This window comes from Plasmodium vivax, chromosome 3, assembly GCF_000002415.2.
Source record: "Plasmodium vivax chromosome 3, whole genome shotgun sequence".
NCBI classification, from domain to species: domain Eukaryota; phylum Apicomplexa; class Aconoidasida; order Haemosporida; family Plasmodiidae; genus Plasmodium; species Plasmodium vivax.
This window is the reverse complement of record NC_009908.2, coordinates 949,914-976,632: the sequence shown is the minus strand read 5'-3', so window position 1 is coordinate 976,632 and position 26,719 is coordinate 949,914. Positions and strand designations below refer to the sequence as shown.

The window sequence follows — 26,719 nt, the reverse complement described above, 5'->3', positions numbered from 1 at the left end:
ACATTTGTACTGCATGAATAAATTTAATATAATTTTCATGCTTACAATAAAATTTGGTAAAATTATTAAATAATTGTAAAACATACTAGTTTGTCGTAAACGATAAAACATACATATAAAATACTTTTTTTTTTTATCATCTTATTTAATAACATAAATAATTTATTTTATAATTCCTCTGTTAATTTCCCTTCGAAAAAATAAGGGCATCCAGAATAATAAGCATAAGGACAATTTTTTAATAAAAAAACTTTTTTAGTGATACACAAATTATGTTACGCTTAATATTCATGCATTAGTGATAAAAATACATATAATATTTAAGATAATTATTTGAAGAATATTATCAAATAATTTACCAAGTTTAAAGGAAATTTTCCTCATTGAGAGTATGCCTCATGCTACCATATAAAGTAGTATGATAAGGATAAACTAAACGAGCTCAAGATTACAAAATTTTTTAGATGGAGTTAATTTACTCTTTTTATTTTTGCATACTATCTAAAAAAGTGTACTTTAAAATGCACTCGTAAAAATATTACCAGGATTTGCAAAAAGACATAATTATTAAAAAATATTATAGTTGTCGTAAAGTAAATTTATATGTATATAGTTAATGCACCCTTAACGTTTTATGCATAGCATAAAATCCTTATTTTACACTTCCAACGTAGTACATGTAATTATTTTTGGAATTTGGGTAATAATAAGAAAATTATTAATTAATACATATGTTATTTCATTACTAAAATATATAATTTTAAAAAATACTAAAGCTAAATGATGTATATGTACTTCTAAGTATAATCTTAGTTATATAAATGCGTCCATCTAAAATATCATTTTTGATAGTTAAGTAATTAAGCACTTCTAAATAGGTATTCATTTGAACGTAAGTTAATACAATTATAGTAATTAAAAATATGCTTAATTATATATGGAAAATGTAAAAAATAATATCTAAAAGGAAAATGAAACTGCGTAATATTATAGAAGCATAAGCACCTAAAACGGAGTAATAATATAACAGAATTTTCCTAAAATAAATTAAAAAATTATACAAGATAGATTATGCTATTTTTATAGACAAATATGCACGTCATAAAAGCCATAGATTAATATTGAATTAACGAAAATGCACCAATGAACTGATAACTGTAAAAGAATAATTAAGGTCCTATTTTTATTACATGTAAGGCATTTTTTAACTTCGCATATATATTCAAGCACAGTAAACTTATTATAAATCATTCCTATTTTTTTATTCGCTAATAGAACTATTTTAAAAATACATTAAGTAAAATTAGTAATAATATTCTTACTCCTTTTGAATAGATATAAATTAATAAATATATTTAAAATGCCTATTGTCTTATACATTTTGCTGAATGTTATACAATGCGCACAAAATTCATTTTATGAACTTATATACTTAAATTATCTCATTACAAAAATTTTCAAGGTTAATATTGAATAAAATTAAATAAAATATGTAAATCAGTTAATAATATATTGATCTAGTCGTAATTCTGATAATACATTCATAAACGTCAAAGATATTTATTTTTACCGTACATAATCCTTATTACAATTTTTTAGCTATTTTGCCCCGACTTGCCAATTTCCCTTTGTTACGCATAATATATATGAGTTTCATTAACAATAAACATTACTCTAATTGTATATATATTTTTTTTCACAAATTATGCGTTGCTTATGTAGTACTAGGATAATTCTAATAAATGGGTAGTATAAAAATATATACAAAACCATATACGGCGTGCATTATCAAACCAGGTACTTTTCACACGATTTTTATGTTCACTTTTAAAAATAATATTGCAAGATTATATATAAAATACATGCCCCTCTAATAAATTTAATATACTTCGATTTGTAATATATGCGCGAAAAATATTTTATATTTTTTAAAGGGGAATAAACGTAAATTCTGGTTATATATACTCATATTGTCCATAAGGCCATATCATATTTAGTTGATACGTTAAAATAACTCAGCTTGATATTTTGTTTATACAAGCCATCAAAACACTACTTAATTTTTACAATTACTGAATAAAGTTAACATGTTAGGCTATATTTCATGCATATTCTTATTCATATGAGATGCGCATATTTTTTGCCGATAACTGATATATGCTAATTAGGTAGACTCATATAAATGGTGTCAAATAAAAGATTATATTGTCTTCGAAATATGTAGGTAAATTATTCATATATAAAAAAAGGGCTTAACAACCTTAGGAAAAAAAGTGCAATATATTCAAATATTATTGTACCTTCTATTTATATAATATAAAAAAAAGTTTTAGAAAATAGAAAATAATAATAAAGCCTTAGAATACATTGTCCATCTTAAATAATTGCATAAATTTAGATACCTACTTTTAGAGAAACTCCATTACCTTGGTGCTAAATATTTTCAGTGATCAAAAAGATTTATGCGATTACGCCATTTTTGATATCATCACTAAATGTTCTCAATGTAACAAGATAAATGTATATTTTCAAACTAAATAAAAATTTCCTATTATTTTATAGACAGAAAAAAGAATACTATAATTATAACCACCCCTCAAAACGAAGTTAGCGCAACTACTTATAAAACAACTTATGTTACATACCTACATATAAGCTTTTCATGTTTTAAATGCTCTCTTGCAAACATAAATAAGAAATAGAGTTTCTGCAGGTATAAGTATTAATCATACATATAGCTTCAAATTATTTTTAAAAATGTCGTTACAGTTTATACTAATTTTATACGAAGTAATATTTATCGAAAAGAAGTTTGTTCTACATGCACGTATTTCAACAAGTTTTATATTGCACGTACTACTTAATAAAGATAAAACAATCGTTAAGAAAAAAATTAAATAAATTACGCGAAATATAAGAATGTGATACAACTACTATTAAATGCGGTAAATGAAACAATCTTTTACCCCTAACCTTATTTTCATCTGAGTGGTCTATTAACCTTAAAAGAAACCAACATGAAGGATAAAACAAATAAAAGAATTTTCTATTTTCAGAAGTTTCGACAGTTGCCCTGTCTCTATTCACATGAGAAAACTCTTATGAAGTAAGGTATAAACGGAATTATGAAAAACTTTGCTCGTTTATTATAATTTACATGTCCATTCTAATATAGAATTAATATCAGTGTACATGAAAATATATTCATTTAAAATATTATATATATCCCTTAAATTTTAGTCATGTTTATGGAAACACATGTAACATGTAACATGAACATAAACGCTAATGAGACATTTCGTACAAGAGCCATTAGATTATTAAAAGGTGAGACCGCCGCAAAGAACAGACAAACATATGCTACTTTGAAAGAGGAGTTATTGAATTTATTGGACTTAGATTATACGACATCTGAAGAACGATCTAACGAATGAATGTTAGATGAGCTTTTAGAAAACAGATTGATGTATTATTAGCTAATGACCATTTTGATGGTCAGTTCAGTTTATTAAAATATGATGATGAATTTGATACACGAAATGAAAATGATTCTATGTGCCTGCATAGTTCTTCAAAAAATAACTTTAGGACATTAAAACAGGGCAATAGTAATGATTTTCTATTTTATGATTCAGACACTTACGATAAAGTGGAACAATTTTTTGATTCAGCTAAAAATAATTATGAAAAATCAACAGATACCTGAAATTTGAATATGGATTTTAACTACAGATGTAACATTAATGAAGTCAATTTGGAAATATAAAATATCACGCCAGCGTAGATGCAAAAGTTACATAAACCTTGCGTAAGACTCTAAACAAATAAAATTCAAAGCTCTAATTAGTAATAATAAATCTTAAAAAAGACATCTCAATTACAGATTATCCTATTTTATGCAACACAGCGCCCTTCGAAACAAATTGTTACATTTAATTAAAAAACATAAGGTATTTGCTAGGCCAGACATCACCGTTATGACAGTATGCATATACATATTATGCGCAACATTTGCAAACGGTGTTGCTTTAACGAGTGATTTTACCCCTGCGCTCCATATACTTGTTATTATTCATACTTGTTCTATAATGTTTTTTAAAATGGGAATTATTGCACGATCGTACTACATGTATAAATTATTATAAGCATTACGTATGTGCATACACTTCAAACATTTTTTAAATTAAGAAAAAAAATTAAAGCGTCAGAAATTTAAAGAGTTTTTCCAATAAATATTTAAATTTGATACAGTGTTTAACGCGGTTATGTTCTTAAATATAAAGCGGATACAACTCACGTATTCGTAACATATTTACAAAGTTCGTTTCTTTTCGCGCTCATTTTTTATCGCATAAATTTATTAAAATATAAAAATTTACAATTTTTTCTTATACACATCCTTTTCGTATAAAAACTGTTTATGTAATTTATTAACTTTTACCTAAAGTTAAAGGTAAAAAGCACTTTAAAAGGCGATTGGCTTTTCCTTATTTTTTATGCCTTATCATACACCCCTTAGTGTTTACCTATTTTTAGTAGTGTATGAAAACTCGTTTTATATAAGCACATTAAGTGAGCATTTTTTTATTTCATAAAATGTACACCTTTCGTTTTGCATTTTAAAAAATAATACAAAGTTTTAATTAATTTTCACTACAATGTATTAGGTGAATCCAAAGTTATTGCATAACTGCATATAATTAAATCAAATATGTGCTGTCATTTTTTGTTATTATTTCGCATTTATATTGTGGAAGAAATATTTTCATATAACGACTAAGCAATAGCAACTATATGCCTACAATGTTCCATGTCTTGAATATTTCTTAAATTTATATAAATTATATTTAAATAGGTTCGTGATAGCATAAGCTATAGAAATAAATTTTAATTCACATGAAATTCTTTCACATTTTAAGCATATATTTGTGCAAAACTAAATTGTGAAAAGTTTTCACTTTTTAGTCTTAAGGCATAATTCTTCGGTTGATCCCTAAATGTATCCTAAACCGTTATTCATCCTCCCGTTTGGGTAATGCAAAACAGAAATTGAGATGCTAATCTAATTGTAATAGTCGTGCGAGTGACACATTACAAAAAGTTAAACTTACATTGTTAGCATTTATACATATGAAGCCGAAACATGAACACGTTAACAGTCTTTTGTCCATTCATATTTCTTACACGGTACCCTTTATAAGTTAGATACATATTTATACACCGTTAACGTATAATACTACCATAGCGAATTATGAATAATGTTTATATACGGTTCACCTGCTAGATTGCTATTTGTCTGTGAACCGCTACCTGAATGTAATATTTGACTACACAAATATGCCTCTGACATTATCTATAATTTAAACATTTATTCTCATATTTACAGTATGAACAAATTTGTATTACATGAATGTGGACCCACTGAGCCCTGCTTTTAAACAAACGTTGTCACACTTTTTTAATGCACATTTAAGGAATGGAAGCAATTTGTTTTATTCTTAGCAAATTTGAATAAAAAATCGCGAAAACAAAATTATATGCAGACATTCGTTATATATAGTCGCAGATTTGTATACTAATAAGTATGTGATGGTGGGAAAATAAAACATATTAATGTGCATCTAGTAAATCTACTTCGAATCAGTCAGAAATGAATTTAAATTAGTCGTTAGGATTTTTTATATGTGGAAAAAAATTTATTACGATATTCACGTTAATAAAGGTTTAAAAAAATATAGTTAGGCAATAATTAAAAAAAGTTACCAAATGAATTTTTTTTTTATATTTTAACATTATACCGGAGAGTTAACGTTAATGTAATAAATATTAGCCAAAGATTTTTTACTTCATTATCCTTTTTGTAAATTTTTTACTGAAGATCCAAAATGGTTCATTTATTTTTTTACAAAGTTTTTATGTTCATAATTTTTTTTATCTTAATATAATAATTTTTTTAATGCGTATACATGTATATAAACGCGTATAGATCTAAAAATGGAAACATGTAAAATAGATTTAATATACAGATTAAAAAATCAAAAGCAGCTTGATGCAACCAACATAGATGTTAAATTTTATCTTTATTTTAATTTGTTTTTTTATTTATCTATACCTCCAGGATAGTTTACAAAAAATTCTATAAATCGATGATTTTTGCTTGTTCTAAATATTATTTTTAGAGTATCAATTTAAAGCATAATCTATCGCGGAAATGGATTAATTTTTTAGTAATTACATGTATACCGATGGTTGCATGAAATAGCCATAATTTTTAATAATTTAAATGAATCGTCACCAAAATTTTCGCTTCAATAACAGTACAATGAATGTATATTTTCGCCATAAATAATTAATTTTTTAGGTTTTTTTACTCATAATTTTATCTTGCAGCGGTTCTACGTATATATTTATATTTGCTTTTATTCTATTTTACTCTAACGTCACGTCATAATTATTTGCTTGTAGAAAATGCACCCCCCAAAAAAAAAGGTATTTTTATTGTACGCATTTCTCGTTTTTATAACTGCAATTTGGCATATTGGAAATATTTTTTATGGACGATTGGTAGCAAAATGAAATGTAATATAATGTGAATATATAAAAGTTGGAATTATATGTTTAAAATAAAAATTATATTTACCGCTTTTTTTAATATAATTTGTACTAAGCGAAAAAATTATTTTGTCCAAGTAACATTAGCAATTAAATTATAACTGGCTTAACTTTTTCATTTTAGAGATAAATGTATTATTATATTTTTTTTTTTTTTCCATTGAAAATAAATTTACAACGTTGTTTGGTTATTGTTTTTAATATACCATGATATATTGTAAATTTTTGTAAGATCCGGTATTTCTAAATTATTTTAATTAATTTTATATCATTTCGGTTCCTTTTATACAAAATATTTGAAAAATTACCTTTTTTATTCAATTTTTTCCTTTTTCGTAAATTAAATCTGATTAGAAATAAACTTATGTTTAGACAAAATAAAACATACTAATTTTATAAAATACAAAAAACTTAGAAGTAAAATAAACTAATAAATTTGTTGAATATTATCAAAAGAAAATTTTCATATAACTAAAATTTTTACTGCTTCGCATACATTTTTTAAATATTAATCATATGCAACATGAAAGGAAACGACAAAGGCACCTACTATAAATTCCTTACCTTTGCTATTTTAGCAACCTCATGGAAATGTTCCAAAGAAGTACTCATTTAACAATTAAATTTAACATTTCCTACAATTTTAGCTGCTTCAGTGGCTTATTTCATGATGAAAATTTTATTAATATTTAAATAATCATTTGGTTCCGCATGCTTAAATTTTTACCCTAATTTTTAGACGACCACTGACATGGGTGAACCACAGGATAAAATAGTTAACCCCCGTATAGCATTAAATTCCAGAACTAGCAGATTGCTAAGGGGAGATGTAGACATAGATATGAAAGAAAAATACGACATCTTAAAGGATGAAATTATGAACATGGAAGATGATGAAGATGAATACAATTTTGAAAGGAGATTAAAATTACTGATGCAAAATGATAAATTTGAAAAACAATTTAATACAATCAGAAGCAATGAAAATGATGATAATTATGACCAGTTTTATGATTCCTATGAATGTGTTCATAAATATGGCAATTTGTATGATTCTAGTGAAAGTGTTAATAAATATGAAATTTTGTATGATTCCAATGAAGGTGTTAATAAATATAACAATATGTATGATTCCAATGAAGGTGTTAATAAATATAACAATATGTATGATTCCAATGAAGGTGTTCATAAATATGACAATATGTATGATTCCAATGAATCTGTTCAAAAATATGACAATATGTATGATTCCAATGAATCTGTTCAAAAATATGACAATATGTATGATTCCAATGAAGCTGTTCAAAAATATGACAATATGTATGATTCCAATGAAGCTATTCAAAAATATGACAATATGTATGATTCCAATGAAGCTGTTCAAAAATATGACAATATGTATGATTCCAATGAAGCTGTTCAAAAATATGACAATATGTATGATTCCTCTGAAAGTGTTGATAGTTGTGACAAATCATTTGATAAAACTAAATATGATGATGAATATGGAAAACTTAATAACTCTCAAGATAGCATCTACAGCCAAATACATCAATATAACGGAATGAAATACAAATTACCTGCAATGGATATGTATTATAGACGAAAAAAAAAATCTATATTCTCAAGGATATGGAAAGTTTTGAAAAAAACAGATGCACATATTGAAAGGGAAATGTATAATGTAATGAATAATGATATACCTCGTGATGTTAAAGAATTTTTTGGTGGAATTAGATCACGGGAATCAATAAAATTAATTAAGCTATTCACAATTTTTTCTCCAGTTATATCAATTGCTTCAATGATGTTTCTATTAGTGCTATTAAATTTCGCTGCACCCGTCGCCATAGTAGGCTCATGTATTAAAATATTATTTGTTATCTTTCCCATTGTATTAACATACGTTCTTTACAAATACAAGAAATGCAAACATTTGTCTAAACTATATGGATCACGTAGATGTCCACGAAAATATCGTCGAAAAAGAAAAATCTAGAAAAAATGCCTGTAAACCTCAATAGTTTATTCACTAATTTTATAGCATACATAAATATTTTTTTATTCAAGCGTATAGAAATATAAACTAGGTATATATATATATACGTGATATATAAAAATTTACCCTTTTTATGTATTGCAAACATTAAAACGTACTTTTATTTATTATTGCTTCGCATTTTTTCCCTCATAAAAATGTACCATTTGCATATTAATTAGTTCTTTATCTTATTAATTTCGTATGGTTTGTATTATAAATATTACGTTTTAAGTAACCTGTATTTTTATATTCACTTTACTACATTGTATTTTGCATATACATTTGTAAAAAGTTTTAATACTTAAGAATTATTAGTTTCCGAAATACTACTTAAGATTAAAGCAAATTCAACACTTTTCTGTGGTATAGTCTTTTACATGTCTTTTTGCATTGAGACACACCACCCATTAGTAAAACTAAGTTAACATTATTTTAAAAAATAAATGTGCTCAATACTCACTAACGCTTATTAAGGAAAAGCGGCAAAACGTATACGAATTCTAACGTTATAAAAATGTGCATATGTATTTTTAAAATTTTACGCATTCCTACAGTGATTAATTCCTTTACAACTATATTAGGCACTTCATTTTTTCCATTTAAACTTCAGTTATATTATTATATAAAATAGCACACCTAAATTAAAGCTATTTTTTCTTCACATATAATTTTCTATAGAACAGGTAGACGCGTTTCTGTCCTACAACGGTGCTGTTTCGTCGATCACCTTATTACAGTTGCAGCGAATTTACTATATATGAAGAACATTTTATATAACGTCACATTATTACATTTTTCTAATTTTTCATTGATCAACATATATACTGCGTTCTTGTTATAAATAAAATTTGAAAGGACAATATAATTTTTGATGTCTCATTTTGACAGGTGCTATATATAATAAAGAAAGGTATCGTTGCATATTTCCTTTTCCCTTTTCCAACACCTTTGAAGTCGTAAAAAACGTTTTAAAAACGATTTTCTTTATTAACTATTAGTGCCTTTTTATATGTTAATTATATTATAAAATAAAATTGCATTAAAACCCCCCCAAAAAAAAGAAGGTGAAAAGTCCTTTATTTTAAAAGTGAAAATAAACTAAAATCATTTTTTTCTAAACTTTTTATTCATCAATATTAAAAGAATTACACACATGAAATTTTTACTATTGATGAATTACTTAATAACCTTCAAGCAATTACATCTGGAAAAAAAGTTAAATAAGTGTGTTTTTATTAAAATTTTCGCCTTTCCACACTTAACGTTGACAACATTTGTTCCTTTTGGGTAAGATAAAGTTTAAATTAAAATATATATTTATAAATACTCCATTGCGACCTTAAATGAACCTTAGACTAATAGAGAAACTACTTTAACTTTTTACACGTTAAGTTTTTTTGTCATGTGCTTTTTTTTTAAGTGTGTTTCTACGGTTAAAGGGAAATCGAATTAGAAAAAATAACACTTTAGTGATAATATATATAGCAAATTATTAAAGCATGACATGTATGTAGAGTGTTCAAATTATGCAAATATTAATGATAGACCTATAAATCATTCATATAAAGGTAATGATAAAATTGAAAAATGATTAAAAATGTTAACTGCTGATAGAATTTCTCAATCACTACTCATCTTAGTCAAATTTGATAATTCTAAGGAATAATTTGAAGCATTGAAACATGACGATTTCTATAAAAGCATTTTGGACACACCGGAATGCTATGATGAGCACAGAAAGGTATTCGAAGCAATTAAATAGGGTGTAAATTTTAAAGTAGAACAAATGCAGTATAGACAAAGATTAGCAAACGTTTAACTAGAATAGACTTGATTACCTACATATAAATGTTGTATAATCTTATATCCAAGTCATACAATAACAATCATTTGTGAGAAATAAAAATAATTTTTGAAAAATTATAAATAAAATTCAAAAATTAAAATTATTTATTTCAATACGCGTGATTGGTTTAATTTACGATGTGCCATTAGCAATGTGTTATTATGTAGTACCATTTCTGTAGGTTCTGTTTTATATACTCTTTTTTTTTTTTTTTGCTGTGGCGTTCGTTTCCTTATACATGAAATGTGATAAGTTACTATTTGCGAAAAAATGAAGTTAAATATAACGTAGGTATAATATTTCCGAAAACCTCATTTACCAAAATAAATGCATAACATATTACTATACAATAATACGCTCCTTAAATGGAAATTCATTCATCTACATTAATGTTCATAATAATTAACATTCGAAAACGCAGACAGACACACCTCTAGCGTGTTTACTACATTGTAAACATTTGTTACGATACATGTTATCGCAGAATATTTTTCTAATACAATTTTATATTTTCAACATTACATATTGTATCATGTGCGCCTTAACCGTTCGCACAGGTATTTCGAGCAAATGTAATAGAAGTTCATTTTAGTGTTTTTTTTTCTTTTTCCTTTTTTTTTAATATTTATATGCAAAAGTTGACACAATCATTAACTTAAATGACACATAAATGTTTAAATGGTGTAACTACACTAAATGCTGAGTTAGTCTTTTAAAGAATGTATCACCATTTTTGTTTTTAAATTTAAAAAATGTAATGCAGATTTTAATTAATATATATTATTATTTCACTTTACCTTTTTTTTTTCTGCTAAAAAAGTTATAATTACATATTTGCTAATTATGTAGAAGTCAAGTCCGCACAAACTGTTTTTATCATTACTTAATTTGTAATGTAGACGAAGCATTTTCTTATTATACTACTAACACGTGTTCATTTTACACACACCTCAAATAACTCATATTAGAAATGTAATATAAATAGCATAGGGGTTTTAATGTAGTATTTATATTAACACTTCCGAGGTACATAAATCTCTGACGTTTTACATCCTTAAATCTTTTTCATTATTTTTTCCGTTCATAAATAAACGGAATTTCATTTTTTACTTCACAACTTTGACTGAAAGTGATATATATAAGCGCAGACTAAAATACATCAACTTATATCCTTCCATTCCATGTATTGATTTATTATGTATAATAGATGAAAATTGCCAAACATCCAAGAGCGTTCATACATGTAGTACATAAAGAAGTCGGAATTAATAACAATATACTCCGACTCTATATAACTAATGTGCACAATATTGATTATTTTCGCAAGACATCAGCATTATGTGCATATAAGTCAAAATAAAGCACCCCCTGATGCGTCATGAATATATTTTTTGCTTAAAACGATACATCCTTTATTCACACAAAAGGAATATATATATTTTTTCTTTTAATGTATTTCCCAAATAATTATATATACTAATCGAAAACTGTTGCATGACGTGTAATATTAATTTTGATGTTTTTTTTTTTTTTTTTTTCCACCATAAAAATATTCCTTTTTTTTTTTCTTTTTGTTTTTTTTAAATCTGTGTGTGTGCATATCCACATTAATAATTAATTTTGCGTACATAAATTAATGAAGCAAATATTACTATATTTAGCGAATACTCCACTACTGCGCACAGCACAGAATGAAAAATTCGTCAGCAGAAAAAAAAAATATTAAAAACTCAAATGCGCATTTTAAGCTTTTTAAAAGTAAATATATTTTTTATTAATAATTTTTCTTCGACTATTAATTTTCATACCATTATTTACGAACAGAAATTGCAAAATAGTTAGTAAATGCAATTTTATTTTTTTCTTTATATAATCTAAATTTTTAGCGTTTTTTCCTAATATATACATTTGCAATTTTGAGTGTACATATTCGATACCACACCTTAAAAATAACTTTCGAATGAATTTTTTAAAATTATTCGGAGTTCAAAATATAATTAAATTTAACGAGATATAATGTAGTGGATTAACTGTGCACGAAAAAATTATTTTTATCCGCTTTCTTTCTTTCTTTCTTTCTTTATTTTATTTTTATTTATTTTACGCATTCCGAAAAATATATTCATTAGGTTAATATTTATATATATTTATAAAGTCTAAATTACTATTTTTATATAACACAATTTTTCCTTTCATTTACCTATTACACTCGCAAAATTTTTAGAACATATTATACACTTTGAAAACTTGGATGTTTTATAAAAGTTTTACCTAACCCCTAAGTATGATAAGGAAATAGACGATCAAATAAAAAACTCCACCGCTTTAATATGCTAAAGATATACTTATTTTTTTAATATTTTATCCACCATTATATCCAAATTAAAACAATAAATTGTTAGTGCATATATAATTTTTTTTTTTTCAAAATAAATTATTTTGCATTATTCCACAGTTAGAAGTGCGATATAATTGAAAAGTACGCAATATTTTTTCAAAATAGTAACCACTTTGATTAATTTTAATTAATTATAATTTTTATTAAAAAAAATATATTTTTTTTTTTGCATTATCACATTTTTTATATTTTATTACGCATTTTAATTACTTTTAGTTTATACTAAAGTATATTTACACTTTAAAAAAAAATAATAAATCACATACAAAACGATTTAATTAGTATTTCCTCTTAACAACAAAAAAAATAATAATCCAATCCACACATATATTTAAACAAAAAATATATAACAATTTCGAACTTTTTTACGCTAAAGAAAAAAAAACAAAATGATATCTCTTACGAAACTCTCTATATTTAGCTTTGTACTATGCTCCTGGCAATATCCCAACTATGTATGATAATAACTATTAAATTTTAAAATCCCCGCATTTATTATGATTAACTTTTTTCTTTTTACTAAAGATAATACTTTGTTTTTTATTATAATACTTGTATACTCTATAAATTCCGAATATACTTCTTACCTTTTAGGTAACTGAACTAGGTACATCATGGGGTAATGGAACTGGCCAAAATGACACTTTAGGTGTGAGGATTAGCAGATCATTAAGGGGTGAAACTGATGTAGAAACGCGACAGAATAACATTTTACTAAGGGAAAAAATAATGGGTTTATTAGATGGAGACGACAAAAAATTATTTAGCCGATTAAATGCTTTGATAAACGATGAAACTGGAGGACTAGAAGCTGATGATTTATCATACCATAACTTTTTGAAGAAGCGTTTAGGTGTAGCAAAATATAATGATAGCTCCAGTTCACGATCTAAAAGCAGCAGTTCCCGCGACAGTTTAAAGAAAAAAATTAAAGAAATGAGGGATCGTGATAACCTTGATAAATCAGAGGAGTCCTTAGACTTGGATAACTTTGATGATGAAGAAGAAGAAGTTGAGACATCAACGAATTATGGTAGTATGGATAGCCTTTTTGAAGAACGAGATGACTTTGAGGATGAAGAGGAAGAAAGTCCCAGAATGTCTGAATCATCAAGATATCGTAGTAAGCACAGAAGATCCTCCAGTAGAAGAAGAATGGATATAGATGATGAAATTCGCTATCACATGGATAAAAGACGACACGAAAGTAAATTTCCCGTTAGTCGACGTGGAGGTTTCTTTAAAAACAGCGCGTTGGGCAAAATGTTTAAAAAAATAGATTCCAAGATTGAATTAGAAATGTTACGATTCATAAAAAATAGGGCACAAGAAGAAAGAATGGGAATCAAACCCAAAGGATTTTTCAATAAATTTGTATTTTCTATGTATAGAAACAAAGCATTTTTACCCCTCGTATTGGCCCTTTCAGTTGCTTATCCATTAGTTTTGTATTACATTGGCCTGAATGTCGCTCAATATTTTGGTTACATGGCTTCGTGGACCATGTACCCCATGGCAGTTCCAGCAGCCATAGGATTTGCCTTTTTGAGCATGCTCTTGGGAGGCTACTACCTAAAAAAAGGAATGCAAATATCCAACAAAATTTTGAAATTCAAAAATTTCTCAAAAGGCCACAAACATAAGAGATCTAAGAAATCAAGAAGAATTTAATTATTCCATTTTAGTAGGCAATTTTGATGTTATATTATGATTTTATATATTTTTATTAGATCGATTTCATGACGTTGTACTATATTTATGATAGGGTTTATTTATATTACTACATTTTATCTTGGAGTTTTATTTTAAATTATGGTATTGTTTTTTTTTCCTAGTACACATGGTTTATTGATATATTAGCGTTTATTTAAATTATCAATTGTTTATTGATATTATGAGAGAAACCCATTTTATAAAAGATACGTCCTTCTGGATTCTCTCTCTCTCTCTCTATATATATATATTACATGTATATGTATATTTATAACCCATAAGCCTTTTACATCCTATATGTAATATATTAGATACTGATTACCATAGTAACATCATGCAGCGAGTACTTCTTTTATAAAATGTAAATTTTTTTTTTTTTTTTTTTCCTTCTTTTTTTTTTTTTTTTATTTACATTTTAAGAAGTAACATGATGTCTTAAACAATATTTAACATCATATATAAAAAAAAAGTGTACAATTTATTATTTTGATGAATATATTATATAGAAGTCTATGCTTTTAGTTTCTGTTCTTATTCAAAGTCTACTGCGTAAATAATCATTACATGTGACGATTAAGCAGAAGCTATTATACACACAACAAATATTCCTGCGTCTTTACGAACTCTTACGACAGTACAGTATATATTTAAAATCATTCATGCTGAACAGGCCTCGAAATAAATTAAACTCGTCTCGCATTCATTTTGTGCACATTTTATTCACAAAAGGTTTAATTCTACAATATATATCCCTATTTATGATCCTTACGTTTTGTTCCATCAGTCGGGTAAAATATATAAGAAATGGAATTGCTAATCTAAAAATGTAGCCAGCTTTCATACGCCATTAATGAAGCGTTGAAGCTGTATGTCTGACCTTGATAATATGAGGCTAAAACATGAAAGGTAACATTTTTAGCCACTGCATTTTTTTGATATGCTACGATTTCGAAATGAAATGCAGACTTAGACTCGGCTACTTTACTACGCCGCTAAGGTGCAACATTATCATAATGAACTAAGAAGGACATAATACGTTGTGCTTTTATTATATTACTACTTAGTTGTCTGCAGTTAGTTTGCATCAATATTTAACTATGTATATATACATGTTTTTTGCGAATAACTTGTTTATTATTCTTTATACTTACCCCATTCACAATTTTAAGCAATTCCCTTTTCAACAGTTTGGGAATACCTTTTTTCGTCATAATCACTCCATTCAATAAATAAAACGTTTTAGAATACTATAAAATAGACTCATAACGCAACACTACAGCTATCACCTAAAGAGTATATGTCCACATGATGAATCCAATATTTATGTAAAACGGTTATTCTACTTTATTTATACACAATTTAAGGAAAAGTTGTTCTAAATTTACAACATTTCATTGGTGATACCTTATCAAAAGAATGATTGTTTGAAAGATAATTACACTCCTTACATGGCGATCATATGAAAACATGACATTCTGCATTTGTAGGATTTTACTATAATGTACGAACAAATAACGTATCATTAAATTATATTCAAAGTAAGATTCTACACAAACATATTTTATGTTCATATATTCACACTATTTTCGTTTAAAATGTAAGGGAACAAAATTGTGGCAACTATTTTAGGTTAAGCCTATGCTTTTTTTGCTCCACGAAGATGTATACCCTGTATACTATCTTAATATATTTATGCGCAAAAATGCATTCTTCAGTTTCTGTTTTTCCTCATCCCCTTTCCTCTATATCTTTCTACATTTTATTTATATCACGAATTTGTAGATCCACCCTAGAATAAATTACCTTTTTAGTTCATCATTTAATTTTCCCATTTTTACCTTAAATATAGGAAATGTTACTGATGGTATGGCTCTATTATCAAGTGAATGTTCCATTGAACACTCGGAGCATTTATTCGTATAGATACCTAATTATAAAACAATTGACACACAAAAAGGATGTAAATAGCCATATGACATCTTGGCCACGTTTTACTTCCCTCGGTGTATCAAACGATTTCTCCTTAAAATAGTAAATGTCTCAATAAGAGGTACTATGACTGGTCCGTTCTCCAATTTTTCTCTAAGATTAAGGTAAATTTTTAAGAAATGGTGAACGAAATATTTGTCCGCATAGCACCCTATGATCCATTATTATTTCGAAGCAACAAGGAATGAAAACCGACACATATTATAAAAGAATTTATTTGGCGTATTGGCCGTTTTTTCCTTTGCGAAATAATGTTCCACTAAAGGATTTAAAAGGGAGTGAGAAACAAATGGCTCTTTTAAGTACTACACAAAGATGACACATTTTTGATGTGCTCTTACATCTAATTGAAGCATATAATTTATAAGAAACGGTGTTGTTTTAAAATTGTTTCCCTTGTCCTATATGTGTTATTCGACATCACATTAAGAACCGTTCATCTTCTATGAACACAATGGTCATTCCTACACTTTAGTTATTTTGCCTTCATCGTAAATTTGGCATTTATTACACCTTACTACTTAAAGAATTATCATATTCTTTCGTATATAATAATTCCTTAACCATTTATTTGCATCTCACTCGAATTGTTCCAATTCGTTAGAGAACCTACGCTGTCAACATTTTCAACGGCATATAATAATGTCAACATGTGGGGAGTGTGTGCACTTGGAGCCAAAATATGACTACCTTTATATATTACACAAGTTTTTAAAACAATTTAACGATAAAGTAATATTTTAAAAGAGATTCCCTTTTCCTGTACACCTATTATGATAATAAAAGGTTTTAATTGCCCTTTTTGTTGCTCCATTTAGTCATAAGCATTATAGCAAAACGTTGGAGATAGAAGTGTGCGTTAATAAAACGAATACTTCTTATTAGCATAAACACCTATATATATCATTACACGATATTACCTATATATTAAGCTATTTTTCGAACAAACGTATGCATTTGTATTATATAAGCATAAAACTGGATTCACACACGCACCCATTTTATTGAATGCAGTGCTCGCTTCGCATTTATTTGCATTCCAATATAGCGCACGAATAATTAACATTTGTAATGATATGCGTAGCAATATTAACTTTTCATTTTTTTTCGAAAGTTACATAATTGACGAATTTTTTATTAACACTGTTTTAATATGCAAACTTCTTATTATACATATTTCATCACAAATGCATAAAATTGTTCGCAAAGACATTAGAGTAGCTATATTTGTTATAATTAATAGGAATCGTTATAAGTAATAGCTGTGTACTTTTTTTTTTTACAAATACCTCTCATCTTTTGCGTACTTATTTTTTTTTTTTTTCAAATATATTTTTTGAATGACACAAATTTTTATCCACCGCGAGGCAAAAAAAAGTGAAAATTATATACTAAAAAAAACCGCATTATTTCATTAATACGATTATACATTTTTATTGCTTAACATAAAAATATCAATACACCGCCAAAAAATTAAATTATTACGATAAATCAAACTTTAATTTACTAAATTTTTTATAAACCTTTTTTTTTTACCCTTTTACGAAGGCTGTTGTCAAGTAAAAATATTTTTCGTATTACGGATTATAAAAAAATAACTTATTTATCTTGTGCACTTCTCATTGTATAATGCCAAAAGGATGATTTAAATATAAATAATACAAATGTAAATTTTAATTCATACATTTATTTATTATGCGTAAAAAAATTGTTCATATACTATTTTTATCACATAATAATCATACAACTTTTTACTGTTAAAAATATTTTATATTTATTTTATGAAACTGGTATATGTAATTCACAGCGAGTCGTGATTTATTTAGCGTAAAAATATTTTTTTTTTTGCGTCCATGCCTAAAAAGAATAATTATTCCGACCACATTATAACCATTTTTATTTTTTTTTCGTATTTTTTTTTTTAATAATTTAATTTAAAACTTCTTAAAGAATATTCAGCAATTTTGTTCTTCTTTTTTATATTACCAAGGAATAATTTTATAACTTTTTTAGGTTTAATATTTTGTATTAATATGTGTTTCTTCAATTCTTTTTGTTCATCTTTTTTTTGAATTTTTTGTTTTTAATTATGTTTTAAATTTTTTAAATTAAAATTCATTGTACCATTTTGTTCATAAATTTGAAAGGGGCCAAAAGAAAAACATAAAATTACATATATTACTATACATTTATCTATATATGTAAGAAAAAATATAAGAATGCATGAAAACAATTTACCTACCACGAGCCTGGGAATTATTAAAAAATTCCCACAAATAGGCAGAACAAATATGTTTCTTTTTCATGTTAAAGTGTTAATATTTGCCTTCTTTTTCTGGAATTCTTCAAATTCCAATAAAGTAATATTAAAATGATTACGTAAAAGATGTTAAAATAGTTTACTCATATTTTATACCTGTCCCCGCATTACGAAAATCGTTGCATTAACTTGGTGACGCATATTTGTATTTATTTTTAATGTTTTCTAATTTTATAGAGTTCATTTAATAAGTCATGTGATGAAAAACGTTGTGAGCAGAACGTTTTCAGTGTTAAAAAGTCTAGAGTTTTAACCGAGTATGATAGTTACGATAGCGGAAGTCAGTCAAATCTATATTCCTTAGAGGATATGGAAGATGACGAAAGAGAAGAACGCTTACGAGAATTGATATCTTATTATAATAAGTTTCTAAACTATTATCCAGAACTTAACACCAAAGACAAAATTATCAAATTAAAAAATCCTGAATCAACACGAAGACGAAATTATGTAGCTAATGGAAAAGAAAATGTGCAACAAGTTAATTCAGTACCCGAAAGATCATATGAATATGACGAAGTAGACAACCTCGAGGACACGGAAGAATTCGAAGAATTTGAAATTGTGATTGAAACTCATCATTTTGAAGAACCAGATTATCTTGATGAGTATCTGGATTTGGACATAGACATTGAGGATAAAGATCTAACGACACTTGATGGAATCTATGAAGAAATGAGTACGTTTAAACGGAAATATTTGGAAATTAGGAATAAAATTATTGCATATATTAACAACTTTAATTGGAATAGTGAATTAATTTATGATTACATGCTTGTATTTCTACCACTGAGTATATTACTAACCATTTTCTGTTTACATTATGCATCACCCAATGTTTTTATTACCACGGGTGTTGCGGCATTGACTTTGTTTGTATTATAATTTTTCATGCTTTGTTGCACACATAATTAAAAGGTAATAGATAAGAATATATAATATTATATATGTATTTTTTTTTTTTTTGTAGTATTGTAAATATATCCTCAGTAAAATAATAAATTTAATAGAGTTTTTTTTAGTGAAAAATGTCTTGCAAAAATATTATACCTAAAAAAGTATCCACTTAAATAATTAAACATATGACTATGTTATCATATTGAAACATTCTCATATATTTATTAATTAGATATTTTTTTATATCATTACTGAATTTTTGATTTCACGACATTTTATTGTATACTATTAATGAAGTTATATATATGAAATATATATAAAAGTATCATTATGATTGTAATTATAATAATAATTATAATTTTTTTTCTTTTTTTTTTTTTTATATTTTTTACCCGTTAATACACCTAAATGTGTTAATTTAATTTTAGATATTTTTGTATTTCTTAGTTTAAAACTGAGTACATAAATATTTTTTAATTAAATATTTGACATTCTTATTGACATACGTGTTTTATACACATTTTAAAAATAAAATGTTTTTTTATGCAGTGTTTCGCGCAGTCATTTTTTTCATAAAGTAAATTATTTGATTCTTTACAATCAGCGAGATGCATAATAAAACCCCAAAATGGTGTATTTTTACAAAATATGAATTTAAATTTGACTCATATATAAAAATAAAAAAATACGTATTGCTAAATAAAAAAAATATATACATTCTAACAGTTATTATGAACTGTATATACAGTATTTTATCTAAAAGGTGTTTAATACACTTTTCTTATTTTGTCTGATTTAGATATCAATTTAAAGATATACATTTGAAGGAACGCCTTGTTGAACTGAATGTAGAATAACATTAATAAAATTAGCAAAAGAAGTACACATATTCGGTTGTTTTAAATAAATGCGACTAAAAAGAAAAGAGGCGAAAATTATGAAAGATAAATAAAGTTGAATAGAAACAAAACTAAGCTTAAAAAATAAATACAAATTTGTGCGAATGGTGTAAATATACGTATACCATTTATTTTTCTCTTTAAACAATTTTGTACGGCCGCGCATGTTTCTTATAATGCCTTCTAGGCAATTTAATTTTTGTCGTTATAAAAAAGTAAAAAAACGCGTGGATTGTATCTAATTGTTCATTTTTAATTTGTGCCTCTTTTACGTTAAATAAAATAAAAGTGTGGTGAATAGAATTTGCTAGGTGGAGAACTTTCATGTGCATATTTTTTCTTTTTCATTTGTATATTTATTCTAAAAAGATTACACTACGAACGGTAAATATTAAATTGTAAGCTGTGCTATTTTTTTTCGGGGAATTAATTCACCTACTAATTCGAAGATCATTCAAGAATTCATAAATTTTGTTTCCCACTTCATAGTTCATGTAAAAGATATCATTTTTTTTATCATTACAGATGCAGTTAAGTAGGCATAAAAGGTATATATAACACGTGAAACTACAAAAAATTTACACTATTTTGATGCCCATAAGTAAACATAAACTGCTTGTCTCATATCTCATAATTGTTAATTTTTCGATATTCTTTTATTTTGTGTATCTCACGTGAGTGTGACTATACTGTTTAAGCTTTAGATGAGCTAAACAACATTTCAGCAGAACTAATTAATTAGAGAAATATATCTAAATATATAAACCGATTTAGCTTGAACATACAGTAGGATGATAAAAATTATTTGTAAAAATTAGCCATATCGTTCTATTGACACGCTAATTAAAATATATAACTTTACATGCGTGAACTTATAATGCGATAAACAATTATTTGCGTATATAACATTAAAAATTACGTGGAATGCCTATATTGCAAACATTTAAACTACATATTTGATGGATTTCTAACCTTTTTAAATTATCACTACAACTGTCCTATATTCTCGTGTAAACCGAATATACATAGACATAGCTTTTTTCTTATGCTTTATAATTAGTATAACTATATCTTCTAGAATAATAAAACAATGATGTGTAAAAATAATAGGCACAGAGAAAAAATTAGCAGAAAAACAATGCGAACAAAAAAATAAGCGAAAAATCGGTGAAGCTTTAATGTTTGAATGCACATATCTCATTTGCCATGTGTCTGTATTTTACTGAAAGGTGCATCATTTTCTTTCGCATAAAGCAAATATATTTATATAAATTTCTTTGACTTTATGTATATATAAAAAACGTAAACAAGATGAATGTACATGATAGACAAATAAGCAGTCGACATATTATAGTTTTAGAACAACCATATTCTCTCAAATGCGTGCCTGTAGCCTAGGCTTTTCATGAGAAGATATAAAATTTTATTCAGTTCATATTAGATAGACAGATTTGTAATTTATTTTTTACGGTTCAGACGAAAATGTCCACATATTTATTTTAAAAATTATTAAATAAACTTCATATATAAATGCCTTTTTTCTTATGAAGTGAAAGTCTAGGACAACAAAATAGAGCAGACGCTTTCCTAAATAAATAAATTATTCCATATATAATAAAAATTCAACACAATTCTGCTATCATTCGTATGAACATTTTCTTAAAAATGAAAACTACAAAATTAATGCCTTTTTTTTCTAACAATAATTTCTTTTTTTTAGTTATTCCAAATAGGCATATAAAATTATATTTTTTTAAATGATGGAAAAACTACTATAATGCTGCAGCATATACGATTATTATTATAACTATGAAGCGACGACCGATGATATATTTAAAATGAAAGTACTTTTATGCAGTAAAATATTTTACCATTGTAATGCACTGCCTTAATATATATTTTTTCATTTGATTAATTTCACGGGATTAATTAATTAAAATAACTTGTTTTGGTTTTTTCTTATACATTTGTTAATAGAAAATAATAAATTACAACTTTTTTAAACGCTATACAAGTGAAGTTAATTAAGAATATATTTTTTTAAAATTTCATATTTCTTTCTGTCTTATTGATAGCATATTATTGTATATATAAATTGTACTTTTTAAATATTTATATAAAATTTGTTCGAAATTGCAACGTTACATGTAATATTCTTGTGACTAAATTTATTTTCTAACGTTTTTATAATTATTTTTTTTTAAAAAAAGGGGATAAATTACGACCTAATTGCTTTTCAATCATCCTATTTTGTAATAATAAAATATCAAGAAATATGGATATGCAACATTTTTTTTATTTTAATATTAATATGCCAAAATGATCACTCCTTTTAATGTTCTAATTAATTGTAAAAAGATTCATCCATTCGAATGAATTTAAAAAGATTACATAATTAATATTTTGTAATTTATGAAAAAATCATTACATAATTTTGGATCTTTCTTATATAGTTTGTAATATTTATGATAAAAAAAAATTATAAGAGTTTATTTCGCACATGTATTATTATACATAAGGACATTTAATTAAATTAAGCGTTAAAAAATGCTATTATATAAAATTAGGATTTATAGCAAATTACGCACTCATAATTACTGTATATGTTAGTTGCATGATTTATTAAGAGTTAATAAAAATTTTGTGTTTCATAATAATGAGATAATTTCTACAATTGCTTTATAATTTTTTTTTTGCCATCACTTTGTAAAATAATTTGTAAAACACCTTTTTTTTTTTTGTTCTACAATTTTGTTGCAATTTTTTCCTGAATTACATTTAAAGTTACTCCTCTTTTACAATGCATCAAAGTTTATTATAAATACATAATATGATGTCTTCGCAAAGCAAAATAGTAAAAAATAATCAACAAAATGATAATAGAACACGCAGAGCATCTTTATTCTGATGAGAGTACAAAAAGAAAAAAGTTAACCCTTTTCCTTACTTAAAACATTATGTAACTGGAATACACCATGGGATGGAATTATAAGTTTCTCACCTTTTCTAAAGTTCTATTATCTCTTTATTTACTTTGTGTAAGCCATTATTGCAACCATTCATTATAAGAACTGCCTATTTAGAGTCATTTATTTTTTAATTTTCATTTTGATAAATAATATTTCCTTCATGATAATGAAACTATCTTCACATACGAATGTATATTTATACATTTTTAGGGTACCATTAATACACAATTAGCACAGAGTCAAAATAGTTGTAAATCATTTGCTTCACGGAGCCGTGATTTATTGACTAGGCTAAAAACGAATGAAGAATTCACTAAACAAACGAAAATTAATTATAATAAATATGTTGAAGAGAGATTAAAACAACCATATATGGGTTCTTTCTCAGAATGGCATGACAATTTTAGCCAATTAGTAAATGATAATATCAGATTAAATGAATTAGAAAAGGAAGTGATCAATGTTCATTATTATACATCAAAAAGAAACATTTTTAAAAAAGTAGACTTTTATTTTGAAAAAAAAATATTCAATATACTTAATAACATAGAAAAAGTGAAGAATGACAAATTAAAAAGTTCTAACGTATTTAATAAAATTTTGGGTAAGAAAATGTTTTTATTGTTTATTCTTCCAGTTGTAATTTTATTATCTGGATTTTCTTTTTTACAATACGGTATGAATTCAACGGAAGTTTTGTATTGTATTCCCTTTGTTGTAGCATCCATTCTTATATTGTTTTATATATTTTCTAAAATCCTAAAATATTATATTTATGTAGAAAATAATGGTAAATGTAGTTTTCTTGATTATTTTAGAATATTCTCCAAAAAGTTCAATTAAGTACGAAAGTATCGTGGACTGCCTTGGGATATCTCCCATTATAAAATGTGTTGATATTGCATAATTTCTTTCATATTAACATGTATTAACATAAAATTTGTTACAAGGAGCCCATGACAAATAATTTATGGGAAAACCACCGTTTTCCCTTTTTTGGTATGCATATTTTTTCGTCATAATTTGATTTTCTAACTTAATATTAATATTTGCATGAGAAGTATGTGATTCTCAGTAATGATTATGTGCAGTTTCCCATAATTTCACACGAAATTGTAAAAATCATACCCATAAAAAATGTATGATTTTATGTTTTTAATTACATTCAATTTGTTTTTTTTTGCTCCGTTGATATTAGCCTACATGTCTGACATAATGAGATCGAATTTATGTTTTCATTTACACATAAGTTTATCATTAATATTCCCTCTTGATTTTAGGCTATATATAATTTCCTTTTGTTTGTGTAAATAATATACCTAACATAATAAGAACATTTTACTTTTTTTTAGTTTAACTATACATGTGTCTTTGTATTTTATACAAAGCTATAAAAGGATTGTATCCATTTTAATTATTTATATAACTAAAAAACACATACACAATTGTCTAATTATAAAAATTATTATTTGAAAAGTATCATAACTTCCATAGTTTTTATAAATATATTTACCTTTTTTTGCTTTAACTTGGGAATGATTATACCTCGAAATTAACAGTTGTAAAAATATTAAACTAAAAAGGAATATTCTATTCAAAATGAATTTAATTATATTAAACTTATTTTGCTCAGTTTCACTATAATTACTCTTTTTTATGAATTCCTTTGTAGTATATTTTATTTTTTTAAAAATATAAACATAATCAACATTAGTTTTCTATTTATATTCTTATAAATTTTATTTTACATTTCGTGTATTCATTTATTTAGTAATGATAAAATTACAATGCCACCTATATATAGATTTTTATAAAGTAATAGAATTTTAGGGATATCTCCTCGATAAAATGACACGTGTTCAATTTTTTATGAATAATTTTACATAATGATAAATAGGAATGTGTCAGGAAGTAATAATAAACTTTAATTCTTATAATATTATGAATCCTTTAAAATAAAATAAAAACGATTCTACATATTTTATATATGACATAAGCAATTTTAGTACTACTCCAAGGCTACTGCAATAAATTGTGGAACATATTTGTTCCTGTTAATAAATGTACTTACTACTTTAACATTTTATATTTGTTCGTAGCTAAAAACAAGGTTATAATACATACATGTCTAATTAGAGAACATTTAATTATATTTAGCCTTGAAATTATTAAAAAATTATCACCTAAAAAAGAATAAATAATAACAAAAGAGATACCACAAAATAATATGCCTTTTAAATGATAAACAACTATAGGTGTAATCTAATAAACATATAATCGTTTTAATTAATTCGTACCCCCTATTGTAAACTAGGTAGCTGTATATAAAAATGAAACATTTCAATTAATTTCCATTTGTTTATGTGCAATATTATATAATATGAGATAATTTTATATCTATAATTGCAAAATTGTTTTAGCACAAAATTTCAATTTTATTTTATTATAATGTTTAAATTATCCACATATTTAAGGCTATATTAATTTATTACATTATATTAGAAAAAAAATCCATAATTTTGTATATCGTTGTATTTAATTTATCAAGTTAGAAAAACATAATTAATCCTTAGATCATATTTTAATAATTATCTTACCGCATTTTAATGTATCCAGACAACTAAGTTCGATCCTAATTATCAATATATAATTATTAACAGATTTTGTTTAACTATATCCTGCTTTATTATGTTTAATATAACGTAATTAGTAGAATAATGCATACGCTTTAGGAAGTTGTTATATGAACTGTTACATGGTAATTAATTAATTATTAGCATATTTAAATTATATTACATGAACATTTTTTTTTATATTTAATATTTCATAAGACGAAAAAATTAACTATGTAATATAATGTTGTAATATATAGATATAAGTATAATTACTTTTTTACATAGAATACAATGAAATTTTTATCTACATCCTCTATCTCTTATAATTTATACAAATGTGAATATTCTAATATCACAATCATTACAGCTTTTTTTTTTTTTTTTTATATTAAAAAAAATATATAATTTCTATCATAATGA

General features: G+C 25.4%; 4 protein-coding genes across 4 annotated transcripts, besides 5 other annotated features; all 4 read left to right on the top strand.

Moving 5' to 3' along the window:
- Positions 1–7,363: 7,363 nt before the first annotated feature.
- PVX_000015 (Pv-fam-d protein) lies at positions 7,364–8,611 on the top strand (the record flags this gene model as incomplete). The annotated part of the gene is made up of 1 exon (XM_001612573.1): positions 7,364–8,611. One exon carries the CDS (start codon positions 7,364–7,366, stop codon positions 8,609–8,611), a length of 1,248 nt encoding a protein of 415 aa, XP_001612623.1.
- Positions 8,612–12,076: 3,465 nt separating this feature from the next.
- Positions 12,077–12,102: a microsatellite.
- A 476-nt stretch (positions 12,103–12,578) lies between these two features.
- Positions 12,579–12,606: a microsatellite.
- Positions 12,602–14,568, top strand: PVX_000010 (hypothetical protein; the record flags this gene model as incomplete). The annotated part of the gene is made up of 2 exons (XM_001612572.1): positions 12,602–13,352; positions 13,492–14,568. Exons 1-2 carry the CDS (start codon positions 13,287–13,289, stop codon positions 14,566–14,568), a joined length of 1,143 nt encoding a protein of 380 aa, XP_001612622.1. The 5' UTR covers positions 12,602–13,286.
- Positions 14,569–14,872: 304 nt separating this feature from the next.
- Positions 14,873–14,905: a microsatellite.
- A 93-nt stretch (positions 14,906–14,998) lies between these two features.
- Positions 14,999–15,042: a microsatellite.
- Positions 15,043–18,578: 3,536 nt separating this feature from the next.
- Positions 18,579–19,804, top strand: PVX_000005 (hypothetical protein; the record flags this gene model as incomplete). Its single annotated transcript, XM_001612571.1, has 2 exons — positions 18,579–18,959; positions 19,097–19,804. Exons 1-2 carry the CDS (start codon positions 18,819–18,821, stop codon positions 19,802–19,804), a joined length of 849 nt encoding a protein of 282 aa, XP_001612621.1. The 5' UTR covers positions 18,579–18,818.
- A 393-nt stretch (positions 19,805–20,197) lies between these two features.
- Positions 20,198–20,229: a microsatellite.
- Positions 20,230–24,056: 3,827 nt separating this feature from the next.
- PVX_000000 (hypothetical protein) lies at positions 24,057–24,527 on the top strand (the record flags this gene model as incomplete). Its single annotated transcript, XM_001612570.1, has 1 exon — positions 24,057–24,527. One exon carries the CDS (start codon positions 24,057–24,059, stop codon positions 24,525–24,527), a length of 471 nt encoding a protein of 156 aa, XP_001612620.1.
- Between the last annotated feature and the right edge of the window lie 2,192 nt (positions 24,528–26,719).